General features: G+C 40.5%; 1 protein-coding gene across 1 annotated transcript in view; it reads right to left on the reverse strand.

Annotated features, from left to right (window-relative positions):
• Positions 1–15,931, reverse strand: part of SHROOM2 (shroom family member 2) — a 347,883-nt gene that overhangs the window by 5,345 nt on the left and 326,607 nt on the right. The window contains exon 9 of the mRNA XM_073616356.1: positions 2,092–2,364. Within this exon, the coding sequence (XP_073472457.1) occupies positions 2,092–2,364 (273 nt within the window). The remainder of the gene's footprint in view (positions 1–2,091; positions 2,365–15,931) is intronic.

The following is a 15,931-nucleotide window of genomic DNA, read 5'->3' on the forward strand; positions in this document are numbered from 1 at the left end:
ATATAGAGGAATGAGGCCCTCTTTATCACATCCAGTCATATGAGGAAGTATTGATCCCGAACCACATCAGTCTACAGAAAATCCACAGGGACGAGGGGTGAGTTCACATCCATGTGGGGGCACTGTCCTGTGAGCACATATGAAGCACAGATTCATATCCACTTTGTAGAGCACGAGCACTTTACTTGGGATTTTTAACTTTTTATTGCTTCAAGTTTATTGATGTTTGCAACAAATCTTCTGTATGGGACTTTCCAGTGATGTTTTAGAAACGCACCAGGTTTCAAATGTGATATCTATTTAATCTTTGTGGCACTCAGCGTAAATTATCTGCATAGGACTTTTTTTCTTTTTTAAATCGCATCAGTTTTCAAACGTGATATTTATTTATCATTTGTGGCACTTAGCGCAGTATATCTATTTTTACAGCAAATGTATGAGTTTAAAATACATTTAATAAAAGGGAAAAGCAGGGAACGAGCATTATGCCAAAAAAAGGACAGGATTTTACAGAACTATAAAAAGCCATTCTAAGAAATCACAATAATTTACAAGTAACAGATGTATTGTATTATTAATAAAGAAATGTGTTACACACTAAAACACAAATAATGAGAGGTTCTTCTTATTTTATGTGTACTTCCAACAAATGGGAGCCCACATAAAAAATGTTTTTCATTTTTGTAGCTTTGTTAGTAACCATCCGAAGTTCTAAAATATAGCGGTTTTGAAGAACACCCAAATTTATTGTATGCAGCAGAGTTCTCTGTGCAATCAGGAGCCGGTTTTCCCTGGTCTGTTTTCAGTAAAGCAAAATCTAAGGGGCTGCTATGAGTTACTATACTTTGCTTTATCTGCTGAATAATCTCAACAGTGTAGAACATAGGTATGTACTGTATTCCATGGAGGCCCATCACATCTATTCGGCAGCATACAGTAATTACACTTATGTTGTCCAATATGTGTTTTCAAAATTATTAGACTTTATTGCTCCCAGGTAATATATTATTAAATACAGAGCACAGTCTTTCTTTGTTAATCTAAGCATACAAAGCACCCGCATCCAATCTTGTGATGCTAAGGCCGGCCATAGACGGTTCGAAACTTGGCCAGTTCAGCAGGATCGATCAACTTGTGTACAACTATAGCTGCTAGCAATAATCACTGTCTTCTCCAGTGGTTGCAGAGAAAAAATTCACACCATCTATAACCAGCCTAACCTGTTTTTACAAGTAAAAAGTTTATTGTTATCATGAAGCTAAGATAAGTCCATTTAGATGATCAAGTATCATACTGAAGTGTCTTCATGGTCAGTGCAGTCCGTGGCAGTACTGTTTTAATACCTGTTCTGTTTAGTTTCCTAAATGGAAACAACAGGAACCACTGGAGACTCTTTAGGAGAAGTTTGTGAAACATGGGTCTATGAAATTATTCAAAAAACCTTTGGTTGTAGTAGAAGAGACCTGCATGACGTGGGCTGAAAAATGCATCTGGATGTATTTGGTAAATGTGTCTACAAACAATGGATTTGAGAGTATTTTTTTTTTTACATACTATATAGTCAAACATTTGTGGCCATCTGACCATCACACCTACACTATATGACCAAATTTAAATGGAAACCCCTACACATTATTAAGGTTTCCAATGAAGGATACTGTTAATGGTACAGCATATGCTTGGGTTTGTTGGAATTAGATTGGCCTGCAAAGAGCCCTCACCTTAACTCTACTGAACATGTCTGGATTGAAATAGAAATGGGTTATAACCACAAAAAAAGGGGTCGACAAAACATTAAGGCTCATGGTATTGGCGTGGGATGTCTGACAGCCTCATAGAAGTGTGATGGTTAGGTATTTGCAAACCTTTAAACATATAATGTTGACAGGGCTTTACATTTTTTTTTTTCAAAAGATCAAAGATACAGAACACCCTAACTTTGATGAAAAGCCCATCACATTTTGGAAGATCTGTTGCACATATCGATTGTACTATGTTTATTAAAGCTGCAACCCTAATTAAAATACGTGGATTTTATACATAAACCTTAAAGCTTTCTCTGTAATCACAACATTTTCACTTGTAACTTACCCGTTCTTCTTGGGAGGCAGTTTCATCCAAATTATTTAGGGCATTTTCCACTCGAGCAAGCCTTCCAGATAGAGACAGTAGAAGATTGACGATCTTCTCCAGATCCCCGATGAACATCCGAAACTTATCAAACTCATTTGGTTTACAGACCTCTTTGACGATGACCTCAACCTCCTCGCCTAAAGCATTGTTACACTGGATATCTTCCAAGAGGGTTTCCCGAGCATCCCGCAAAACTTGCAGCTTCCTGCTTATACTGTCTATAAGTTCTTGCTGCGGGGGGAAGACAGACAAGCAGCATATTACCAATTCAGTTTATTAAATAAAGCTGTTGTATGATATGGATTTGATTATAGGTATGAACAAATCATGAAAAAGTACAGACTTTGTGCAATCTAAACCTATCTATTTTACAATATGGTAATACATTCATTAGTAATTACAATAACTCACTGAGGCAGAAAAAAGGGAAAATAGGATTTCCTTATTCCGCTATCAATTCCAGAATAAACCACCTGGCAGTACTGTCTGTAACATTCAATAACAATATAGCGCAACTCCTAGCAACAAAGGAAATTCTTCCAAAACAGGAGAAATGCTATCCAACAAACACATTAATTGTGCTAATGTTCACTCACATCATTTTCTACCTAGCACTTCTGCCTAGCAGCACTGGGGTAGTTGGTTTGAATCCCAACCATGGCACTACCTGCCTGGAGTTTGCATGTTCTCCCTGTGCCTGTGTGGGTTTCCTCCGGGTACTCCAGTTTCCCCCCACACTCCAAAGACATGCTGGTAAGTTGTCTCCTGTCTAAATTGGCCCTAGTATTTTTATGTATGAATGTGAGTTAGGGACCTTAGATTGTTGAATGTACAATATACAGTGGAACCTCGGAATGCGAGTAACGAGGTTTATGAGCGTTTCCCAATACGAGCTGTTTTTAAAAAAAATCCTGACTCGCTTTGCGAGCGTTGTCTTGCAAGACGAGCAGGATTCAAGTCTCTGGGGTGTGCAGTACTGCATTTGGGCAGAGGTGCGGTGACGCTCAGAGAGGATCCCGAGTGTCTCCAAGCGTCTCCGAGTATCTCGGGCACCCCCGCACTCTGGCCACATGCGGTACAGCAGAGACAAGCAGTTGCTGTGGATCGGATTATCTGGTTTTCCATTATTTTCTATGGGGAAACTCGCTTTGATATACGAGTGCTTTGGAGTACAAGCATTCTTGCTCATAATCCAAGGTATTACTGTATATGTAAAGCACTGTGTAAATTGACGGCTCTATATAAGTACCTGTAATACATAATACTAAATAACTGGGTCCTACAGACTTTAACCAGCTTCCACAAAGTAATTGAGGAAAGGAGGGACTGTGCCCCTTTGGTGCCTGCTATAAATCCCTGCCCACCTACCAAGTGGATGACTGGAGGAGTGATACAGTGAAGGAAAAAAGTATTTGATCCCCTGCTGATTTTGTACGTTTGCCCACTGACAAAGAAATGATCAGTCTATAATTGTAATGGTAGGCTTATTTTAACAGTAAGAGACAGAGTAACAACAAAAAAAGTTATAAATTGATTTGCATTTTAATGAGTAAAATAAGTATTTGACCCCTTCGCAAAACATCACTTAGTACTAGGTGGCAAAACCCTTGTTGGCAATCATAGACGTCAGACGTTTCTTGTAGTTGGCCACCAGGTTTGCACACATCTCAGGAGGGATTTTGTCTCACTCCTCTTTGCAGATCCTCTCCAAGTGATTAAAGCGTAACTACACTTTTATTGAGAAAAAAACATTCCCCTTTGGGTGAGCTATGTACATTGCAATGCTTATAACAACTTTTGTTGCAGATTCCTACCTGAAGTAATCTATGTGTGTTTGTCTGTGCCTCTGTTATGAGTGGGTCTAATGGGAGTGGTTTCATAATTAACTGTCAGGTGTGCAGCTATGGGGCACTAATGAGGAAATCTGCTGGGCCTGCATTCCTTTAGACGTGCTCCTATTGAAAGCATCTCTCTAAAAATTACATTTTTGTTGCAGGGGATGCCTGAAATCTGACTTGTATCTAAGGCTCCATTCACACTAGCGCGTTTTTTGATGCATTTTGCAGAAATGCACGGGAATTTTTTAACATGGGTTCCTATGGAACATGTTCACATCAATGCCTTTTTGTTTCTCTGCATTTTTGGAAAGGGTCAGGGACTTTTTTTCATGCAAAATGCAGCGTTTTGCATGTAATAGAATTCAATGGACAAGCATCAAAAACGCAAGTGCAGCGTTTTTGCAGCGTTTCTGCAGCGTTTTTGCCGTTTTTTTTTTTTTTTTTGAAATTTTTTTTTTAGACTGTAAAAAAACAAACAAAAAAAAAAACGCAAATCGCGGCAAAATGGCGGCAAAAACGCTGCTCAAAAACGTGGCAAGCATGAAAAAAAAACCTCCAAAAACGCCCAAAAGCAACATGCATAGGTGTGAATCGAGCCTTAGACAGACTTCTGGGAAAATTGGTGAGCCAATCACACAAGCAGAAAATTATGTTTGTGGGGAGTGGTCAGTACACACTCTGTATATGGAACAACTCCATGTAGCCATATTGCAATGCATTCTCATAAAATTACAGTGGCTGTAGATTGAAAAGCAAAGGTAATTTTTAATAACATTCAAATACAATATGATTAGTGTTGCAATTATATGTGCTATATTATTTTTTCTTTATTTGCTATTTTTTTCCCCCACGAAAGTGGAGTTACCCTTTAAGTTTTTGAGGCTGATGTTTGGTAAATCGAACCTTCAGCTCCCTCCACATAGTTTCTATTAAGGTCTGGAGACTGGCTAGGCCACTCCAGGACCTTAATGTGCTTCTTCTTGAGCCACTCCTTGGCTGTGTGTTTTGGGTCATTGTCATGCTGGAATAACCATCCACGGCCCATTTTCAATGACCCGAGGGAAGGAGGTTCTCACCCAAGATTTGACTATACGTGGCCCCGTCCATCGTCCCATTGATGTCCTGTCCCCTTAGCAGAAAAACACCCCGAAAAGCATAATTTTCCACCTCCATGTTTGACAATGGGGATGGTGTTCTTGGGGTCATAGGCAGCATTCCTCCTCCTCGAAACACAACGAGTTGAGTTGATGCCAAAGTGCTCGATTTTGATCTTATCTGACCACAACACTTTCACCCAGTTCTCCTCTGAATCATTTAGATGTTCATTAGTAAACTTCAGACAGGCCTGTACATGTGCTTTCTTGAGAAGGGGGACCTTGCGGGGGATTTCAGTCCTTCATGGCGTAGTGTGTTACCAACTGTTTTCTTGGGGACTATGGTCTCAACTACCTTGAGATCATTGACAAGATTCTCCCGTGTAGTTCTGGGCTGATTTCTCACTGTTCTCATGATCATTGAAACTCCAACGAGGTGAGATCCTGCATGGAGTCCCAGACCGAGGGAGATTGACAGTTATTTTGTGTTTCTTCCATTTGCGAATAATCCCTCCTACTGTTGTCACCCCCTGCCAAGCTGCTTGGCGATGGTCTTGTAGCCCATTCCAGCCTTGCGTAGGTCTACAATCTTGTCCCTGACATCCTCGGACAGCTCTTTGGTCTTGGCCATGGTGGAGAGATTGGAATCCGATTGATTGATTGCTTCTGTGGACAGGTGTCTTTTTTACAGGTAACAAACTGAGATTAGGAGCACTCCATTTAAGAGAGTGCTCCTAATCTCAGCTCGTTACCTGTATAGAAGACACCTGGAAACCAGAAATCTTGCTGATTGATAGGGGATCAAATACTTATTTCACTCAGTAGCCTCCCTGGCGGTTTTCCCGAGTGTGGCTCGGGGTTAAAATTCAGTACCATTAGCGGTAACCCCGAGCCACACTCGGGATCGCATTGCAGGATCCTGGGGCGGCGTTACTTACCTTGTCCCCGGGATCCTGCGATGTCCCCCGCAGTGTCCAAGGGCTCCGTCCTCCTCCGAAGCCTCTCCGTGCCAGGCTCCGTTCCCTGCGAGCGGCGCGACGCACGGGGGCGGAGCCTGGCGGCAAATTCAAAAAAATGTCAAAATCATAACACATACAGTACTGTAATCTTACAGATTACAGTACTGTATGAAATGATTTCACATCCCTTTTGTCCCCAGTGCTCTGGCCCATGCCCTGCATGCAGTTTTACATGATATACACTGTTCTTTCTGCCTGGAAACTGGAGATTGTCCATAGCAACCAAAAAGTGTCCCTTTACATCAAAAGTGGCTTTAGACCAGCTAGAAAACAGCGATAGTAAATTAGAACACTTGCAGAATTGAGCGATAGTGAATTGTGGGGAAATTTATTTTATTACTATTTTTTTAAATTTTTTTTAATTATTTATTTTTATTTATTATATTATAATTTATGTTTTTGTGTTTCAAACTTTATCATACCCGGGATATCTACTAGACTCTGGTTTGGACAGATTTAAGTGTGTTATTGTTAAGATTTACAGACCTACGATATAAAACGCCAAATTTCCATGCAAAATAATTGTACCGCTTTCAGCACCTAAAATCCGAAATAATCATACCGCCAGGGAGGTTAAAAGCAAATCAATTTATAACTTTTTTGAAATCCATTTTTCTGGATATTTGTGTTATTCTGTCTCTCACTGTTAAAAAAAACCTACCATTAAAATTATAGACTGATCATTTCTGTCAGTAGGCAAACGTACAAAATCAGCAGGGGATCAAAAACTTTTCCCCTCACTGTAACATCATCACCGCTCAAGTTTGCGTGGGAATGCAGAAGCTGCTGACAGTTTGCCACTGCTGGAGGAGGACACAAATGTTGCTAGACAGCAAGAACCAGGTACTTGCTGTTGTGCCCTGGATTACAGTAACTTCAGAGGGGGATAACTCTGTAACGATCATATGTTTACTGACACTGTTGATGCCACAGTGGCATGTGTATTGTCATAGCTGGCTACGTTGTGCCACAGCCACTCGTGCATTGTTGCAGCTACCCATGCAGGGCTATATTTTGTCATAGCTCACCACAGTGCTTTATCTTCCAGCATATTGTCAATGCTGCCCATGCTGCCTGAGTAGATTCCAGAACTGCTCATGTATTGCCACAGCTACCTTAACTCCTCTTATAAAGGCCTGCTGCTATTAAGCCAAAGCACTTAAAAAAAATATTTTGATCACATTGTCAATTTACTGTAGTGCACTATGTACCCTGCTTAAATAAACTCTTTTTGTATATATGTACTGTGCTAGCTTTGCTTGGCTTGGCATGCTGCCACCCGCCTCCCCTTCAAGTCACCGGATTCAAAAAAAGTTCCCAGGTATGACAAGTGATCTATTTTAATTGCTTTGGCATGTGTACAAGCAGGTAAGACTCATCCTGCTGGGAAAACGGCACTTCCTCCTAGTCCTCCCCAGATTCAGTAACGATTGTGACACATATGGTAGCCCAATCAGACTGAGCAAATTCATTGTGGTCTTTGTGTAATGTGTGACTCTCACGCTACCTTTAAGTAAAGGTGTACAAATATAGAATAAAATAAAATTAATGACCGACAGCTGCACACACTTAATAGCTAATCCGTGTCTAATAGGTGAATATATAAAGATGAATAGTGTAGCGCTATCTACCAAAACAATATTAATATATCGACTTGTGGCAATAGATCCTATGCAATGGTGTAAACAATATACACTTGTGTCTTGGAATAAACACAGAAGAATACACAAACTGAAATACAATGCCAATATTTGTGAAATAAGCATATATAGAATTCCTTCAATGAGGGCGCGAGCAGAGGTATACCGGAAGTGACGCCATTAAAGGATACAAGTTTGGTACTCGTGGAATTTCGTTTGCTTATCCAATTTTAAAGTGGTTGTAAACCCTAACAGACGCAACTCCAGCTAGTAACAAAGGCGGAGTCCACGGCCCCAGAAGGAAGAGGGGTGAAGATGGATGTTTCCTGCAGCAGGGACAGCGCAGGCTTCCTTTGCAGGTAAGTGCCACAATGCATACTAGCCCATTATGCTTTTACTTCGCAGGGTTTTCAGTAAACGAAAGAGGACTTAAAACCCATCAGGGTTTACTTCCTCTTTAGATGTGAGTTTTTAGCTATTTGTTTTAATAAACCGGTTTGAACGATAATACCCTACGAGAGTATTCTCCTTTATACATGCATACCTGGAGGACATAGGAGAGGACTTAGGAAAAGATTCCATAGGAACACTGCAGAATCCAACCACCATTCCAAAGAACAGAGTATTGGGAAACATACAGAGGACCCCCCAGAGGCGACCTGATTACATTGCAACATGTTTGAAAGATATCATCATATGCTTTATATTAATTATACACCAGGTGAGAGGCTAAAGAGCACAGAGGTGACACGGGAAGAAAGGAAATAAGTCACCCATTATTATGGATATTCACAGTTAACGGTGAAGGGATACACCACGGACATTGATTATAAACTGCAATAAGGATGTATATAATTGAAGGAATTCTATATGTGCTTATTTCACAAATATTGGCATTGTATTTTAGTTTGTGTATTCATCTGTGTTTATTCCAAGACACAAGTGTATATTGTTTACACCATTGCATAGGATCTATTGCCACAAGTTAATATATTAATATTGTTTTGGTAGATAGTGCTACACTATTCATCTTTATACCTTGTGGTCTTCGGTCTCAGCAGAGCAACAAATAAAGTGGCAGGTGTATATAGGGAATTCCTTAGGAGGGACAGTGTATGTGCTGACTCCACTATGGGTGATTTCATAACAATAAATAAATCATTATATATATATATATATATATATATATATATATATATATATATACACACACACACACATGCAAGTTCAGTAATTCACTTATCCTGGGGATATGTTGTTGGGATCTGCTAACCTTGTGTGAGAAGTCTCCAATGTGAAGAATTTGTACACACTATTTCAGAATATAATAATCATTGGATCAATTTGAAGCAGAAGTACAGTAAAGAATAAACAATTAAAATGAATGCAAAGCCAAACCTTTTTCTTTTATTTTTTATTTAACTCTGAACATGAATGGTAAGAATCCTATGCTGTCACTATATTTCCCTGAGGAAGGGGCCCTGCAAGCCCCCAAAACACTGACTGTATTTCTGCATGTGAACGTTTTTGTCACAATAAAGAAGTGGTCCAACTCCTGTCAGGAGATTTCACTGCTTATCCTGTTTGTATCCAGAGACACAAAAGGGAGTAAAAGCAAGTCTTGTCAAAACAGGGAATGCCCTTTTAGACAGTTGTCACTTGAACAGGTATCCCTCTATTGGAAGATTTCTCCTTAACGTTTGTTCTTATGAGAACGTTAACATTTTGAATTTCCAATCACCGCAGTGGTCACCATGACACATATAGAGGGTGTATCTCTCTAGTGGGGACACAGACAACAACAAAAACATAAAAAGGGCTTTAACACGTCACAGTTCTATCCTATAAGAATACAAAGTAAAAAATCTGCAATACTCTGCAGCTACCCTCCACAGTTCTACATTTTCACCACTAGATGGCCTTATCCCTCCAGAATTATCACCAGCATATTTTGCCCACTTGGGTTTAGAGTATTACGGCACTGCAGAGAGCTCACATGACATTGCATAAGTGCTATTTAGTCCAGCAGAAAGGACCTTCCCTGCAGAGAAGTGGAAGGATCCAAGAAATCACTGGACTGGCCAAAAGACCTGGGCGCGGTGGGAGAAATACTAAACTTCAGGTTTAAGGCCAGCCATACACAATTTGAATCGGACCATTAATGGGCAAGCTGAACAAACAAAGTTGATCGATTGATCAACTTGGGTACAACCAGTCTGCTGGATTCTCTTGCAATTATTGCTGGCCGCTGCTATAGCCACTAGCGATAATCACAGTCCTCTCCAGGCGAGGATGGCTTCCCCTACCCCCCCCCGCCAGGAGAAGACAATTGCTGATTCCCCTGTCAGCACTGTCTGTGCTGATGGGGGAGTCGTGCAAATTTCTTTCATGCAACCCATAGTTACAGGAAAGAAATGCGTACTGTGTATGGCATGCCTAAATTGGAACTAAAGTTCCGCTATTATGCATTGTGTGCAGGTAGGCATTATATTGCAGACAAAACATGCAAGAGACTTGCACAGCTCATCTTACAGCAGCTGGGCCGATCCTGTGTGCCAGGATGATTAGCTCCTGCACACGTCTGGGAGTGAAATCATCCCATGCCGGTCAATGAAGAAGGACAAACCCTGACACAAAGGAGACAATGCTGGCGATGGAGCATTGGGAAGGTGAATCTCCTATTTAATTCCCCTTTAAAGGCTAAGCTGCAGAAATACTAATATACTAATATCTGACAAGCAAAGCAAATTGTAGGTCCTACTTTACTGCTGGTGGTAAATTGTGCTTCCCCATTGGTTGCTGAGTTGAGATAGAAGGTTGACCATACCCAATCTGATTGTACACTCTCCTTTAGATCTACCATCAATTATGTAGTACAAGAGTCTGCCTGGTTTGATACTAATTAAATAAATTGTTCAGGGTTTGCCCCATTATTTATTTTTGCTACATTTAAAAGACATTATACAATCAGATTGTGATGTGTATTGCCAGTGTTATTGGGCAAAATGGGTCCTGCTTTGACACTGCTAGATTCACGTTATTTAGAGCTAAAGCAGTTTGTGGAAGCTGGACACAAAAGTCTGTCTTGCTTGGAGGCACAACTGATATGTACAGCCCCTGTTTGAATTCACCTCCTAGTTAAGACTTTCAAAGGAGGCATAGGGGGTTATTTACTAAAACTGGAGAGTATAAAATCTGGTGCAACTCTGCATAGAAACCAATCAGCATCCAATTGCCACAGCCTAATTGACCAAGCTGAAGAAAGAAACTGATTGGCTACCATACACAGCTGCACCAGATTTAGAGTGCACCGGTTTTAGTAAATCTACCCCACATAGCCAGGTTAGAATCATATATATTTTTTCAGTTTAGGTGATTAAGACTTGCATATGTGACTAGCCTTCTCCTTAAAAGGCGAACTTCACCTTTGTTCACTTTTTTTTGTAAATTTAAGTCCCCTATGTACCAATATAGCATTAATGTACTTATTTTGCAAAAATAAAACAGCTTTTCATTAATTCTACACCGGCTTACCTCACCCTCTTCATAGCTGTATAACCACACTGCTCGATTACGTCTGCCTTACTTCCTGGACAAACTTTAGCTTATGACATAGGAAGGAGTTGACCAGCTGATCTCGCACACACCCTTCATCATGTACCCTCAGCTCAGTCAACTTATTTCTGTGTCATGACCTAAAGTCTGTCCAGGAAGTAAGGCAGAAGTAATCGAGCAGTGTGTTTAAACAGCTATGAAGAGAGTGAGGTAAGCCTGTGTAAAATGAATGGAAAGCTGTTTTATTTTTGCAAAATAAGTACATTAATGCTATACTGGTACATAGGGGAGCAGGGATTTTGAAAATAAAAGGTGAACAAAGGGGAACTTAGCCTTTAAGGAGAGAAGACTGAAGTCTACCCCTAGTCTAGTCTAGTCTGGAGTGAGCAAAAGAGGGTGGCTATGTTCTTTCATACAGTGGGACCATGGAGAACTAACGTAGCCACAATCTAACAGGAAGTAAGATCACAGAAGCACAATAAAAGGAATCTGGAGGAGGCTGAGAGCAATAGATGGTCCTTTTTTGAGTTAAGAATACATACTTGAATAGAGTTTAGTGTCACTTAAACAGTTTCACCAACATACACTTTGCTAGGTGATCAGCTTCTAATTCTTTAGCAAATCAACCCCACTGTGAATAATAAAGTACATTATTTTTTTGGCCTATATGAGTGGACAACTGGTAACCTAGTCTTTTCTATTCTTTAAAATAAGGTAGAGATTAAAAAGAAAGGCATACACATATGAAAGGGCGTTTATGAGTTCCTTTCTGGAGTGTAAATGCAGAATTTCCCTTCACTAAGTTCAGTGTATGGTACTGACATGAGTTGTGTGTTAACAAAATTGCCAACGTGCCAGTGCCAAGGTAAATATCTGTGAAGTGCAGTGTGCCATAAGAAACAAGATAGGTAAGCAACAGGTTGTCCATAGAAAAATATTAATGTTCAGTGTGGTTAGCCAAATGTTTGCTTTTCTATTTTTGGATATGTGTGTCCATTAAACACCATGCTCCTTTAAATAGTGCACAGATATGGAAAATAGTTACAAAGAACAATGAGATGGAAATGCCTTCTGCAGTGCTGCATTCCAGTAGTATATTTCCATCAAGCTGTATTACTCCAGGCAGCCAATCTAATACTGAATACCATGTGTCAGATGAGCTGCTCTGGCCAGTACTTTATTCCTGGGATGATAACTAATACGGAGCATGGATTATGTATGAAGGAAAGGCCTACACATGCAAAACATGCCTAGATTTTATCAGTTTTACAGGGTGAGTTTCCCAAGTTTTTTTTTCCATTTTATTTAAGAATGACTGCTATCTACAGCATACACATTTACAATACTAGCCTAATAAAATACCAAATAGTACACAGGCCTTCAAGTGCATTGGAAAACTGGCTGTATGTCATCTGATCCTAAAGCATCTCAATGGCCCCCTTTGTGTTTCTAACTTCTGTCCACACTCAGCAGTGTACTTCTCAACTCACCACCAGCTTCCATCTACACTGTAAAATGATCCTAAAGCATATTGTCAGGCCAAAAACTTTTGATTTTTGTTTTTTGGATCCAGTTTGGGATAGAGTGGGGAAGGGTGATTTTTTGCTATTTGGGACTATTTTAAAGATATTTATCGTTACTTCCTGTCCTGCTTACAGTGTTTTACAGGAAGTGAGGGGAGCTCACCAACAGCAAAACAGAAATAAGAATGTTTTTCTTTGTCAGAGTAGGGGATGACTAGAACCTCTATTAGATTTTTATTTATGGAGACATGCAAAATTAGATAGCGTTAATATCTGATGATATATATATTTATATATATATCAACATTTACAAACCTCGAGTCCAGGCACTTCTTCAGCTATAAAATACAAGCTTTGATGAAAGCAGAGTATTTGAACCCATGAAACGCATAGGTCCTATTAGTCTATTGATAAAAATACAACATATCTATGCACACACATACACTATGTGTATGTAAATTTGCACTGCGCTCTGTTGGCTTCAAGAACCTGAAACTGTCGGAAAGCAATAAAAAGAGTCAGGAAAAGAAAAATAAGAGCCCAGGGAAGAAGCGACCAGCCATACCTCCACTTTTTAAATGATCTCCCAAATCTTCATAAACATAACAGCTGTTAGAGCAGGTTACATAATTAAACTATTTCCGCTGGCTGGAGCTGGCCCTTTAAGGGCATCTTAAAGTGACACTAAACTTAAAGTGATTGTAAATGATCACCTTGTAAACCAACCCATTCAGTTTAAAATAGAAATGAAAGGCAAAACATTTTTTTTATAGATATAATAAAAAGATTAGAAATACCTTTTTACAAGTGATCACATTCCCTCAGTTCTCAGCTGCATAAGAGCTGGGAGGAGGAGAAGCAGCAGCACAGAGCTGGGAGGAGGAGAAGCAGCAGCACACCGAGCTTCCCAGTGAATAGCTGTGCAGTGGGGGTGTGTCAGGACAAGTCTGATCATAGAGGAGAGCATACTGAGTTCCCAGCATAGCTAGAGAACTGACCACGGTGTGTTCTCCTGCTTAGTGTGGTCAGTTTTTAATAGGAAAGCAAGGAGACTAGCAGGAAGACCAGGGATTTCACATAAAGGAAGCAATACAAAGAGAACAGGACACTTTCTCACACAAGTACATGATACAGCAGGCACATATCAGGAACATGAAGTGTTGGGGTAACAAACGCTTTAAGTTTAAAAGAAACAAGTACCGTATTTATCGACGTATGACACGCACCTTAACTTTAAGAGGGAAGTTTCAGGAAAAAAACTAACATTTTAAAATAAGGGTCAGTGCTCTGCAGCTTCATCAGTGCTCATCAATGCAGCCTGATCTATGCCTATCTGCAGCCTCTAATATGTCCATTATTGCAGCCTGTTTAGTGCCCATCTGCAGCCTCTAATGTGCCCATGATTGCAGCCTCTAACGTGCCCATGATTGCAGCCCCTAACATGCCCATGATTGCAGCCCCTAACATGCCCATGATTGCAGCCCCTAACATGCCCATGATTGCAGCCTCTAACATGCCCATGATTGCAGCCTCTAACATACTAGGGCTGGGGAAAAAATCGATTTGAATCTTGGATCGAGTTGAGAGGTCAAATTGATTCAAATTTTCAGCAAATTGATTTTTTTTTTTTTCACTAGGACCGGCGCTGACACCGTGCCGGTCCTGAGGAGTTTTTAGGCGAGGCTGTGGCTTCGGCCTAGTCCGCGAGGCCGGATGCCGCAGACTAGGCCGAAGCCGTGGCCTCGCCTAAAAACTCCTGCCTACAGCTTCCTAGGACTGGCGCGGTGTCCATCAAAAAAAAAAAAAACTCGATTTGAATCATGAATCGAGTTTTTTGGGAGAAAATTGCCCAGCTCTATAACATTCCCACGATTGCAGCCTCTAACATGCCCATGATTGCAGCCTGTTTAGTATACATCTGCAGACTTACCTTTGAAGATGATTGCAGCCGCACCAGTGCTGGATGACACAGATCCGTGATCTCCTGTGTATCCGGCGCTCAGTCGCTCACAGTCCCGCCCAGCTCATATGATGGACAGAGCAGTGGTCCAATGCCGGGCCAGGGGGGCGGGACTGTGTGTGACAGCGCCGGATACACAGGAGATCGGGGCTCTGTGCCATCCAGCGGCGTTCGTCCCTTTCTTCCACTCAGAGTAGCAGGGATCGACGTATAACACACACGATTTCCCCCTGATTTTCAGGTGGAAAAAGTGTGTGTTATACGCCGATAAATACGGTATGTATTCTTAACTCAAAAAGTGCCTCCTATTGCTTCCAGTCTTCTCCAAATCCTTTTCTGCTGTGATCTAACTTCATGTTAGAGGTGGCTACATTCATTCTTTATAGTCCCACTGTATGTAGTCACCCTCTCATGCGCACTCCTGAGATGGACTGTGAACTATGGACTATGGGATCTGTAGTGTGCATAGAACTGTGCACATGACTGCAACTAATGTGCACTGTTTCAAATAAATAGAAGTGAGGGGGGAAAATAAGAAGTTCAGAAGCTCACAGAGGATGTTACAAGGAGGCAGAAAAGTTACAGTAAGAAATAATTTTATGAAAAATAGATTACAGTGCCATTAAAATGATTCTAAAGGCATTTTTTTTTTACCTTGCATTAAAGGTAAAAAAACTTTCATTACCAGCCCCCCCAAACACATAAATGAATCCAGGGTCACATGAAATTTCAGTATCTCCATACTGTACACTATGGATCTTTGCTGTATAGCTACACAACTGAGCCCATTCTTTCATGTTTGGTGACATTTTCTAAATGATTGCCAAAATTGTCCCACCAAAGGCAGATACATGTGCCCCAGGGTGATTGGAAAACTCAGAATTTCATCAAACTGAAAAAGTAAATAAATCATCCCTCCCTAATCAAAAGGTTAAGCCAACATTTTGCTATTAATTAAAACTAAACCTTTGGAAATGTAAAAACACCTAATTTATCTAAAATTGGAGCCATGGAAAGTCAAGCTTGCGATCTGTATTAAAGCTGGAGCTTCATCTCTGATCTAGCTCAGTATATTTTTAGCATAGTGCATAAAATGTGATCCTGTAATTTAATAGACATTTATTGCTGCTGAATACCCAGTATTCAAACATGGATGTGAAACCTACTAT

Source organism: Aquarana catesbeiana, linkage group LG02, assembly GCF_042186555.1.
Source record: "Aquarana catesbeiana isolate 2022-GZ linkage group LG02, ASM4218655v1, whole genome shotgun sequence".
Lineage (NCBI taxonomy): Eukaryota > Metazoa > Chordata > Amphibia > Anura > Ranidae > Aquarana > Aquarana catesbeiana.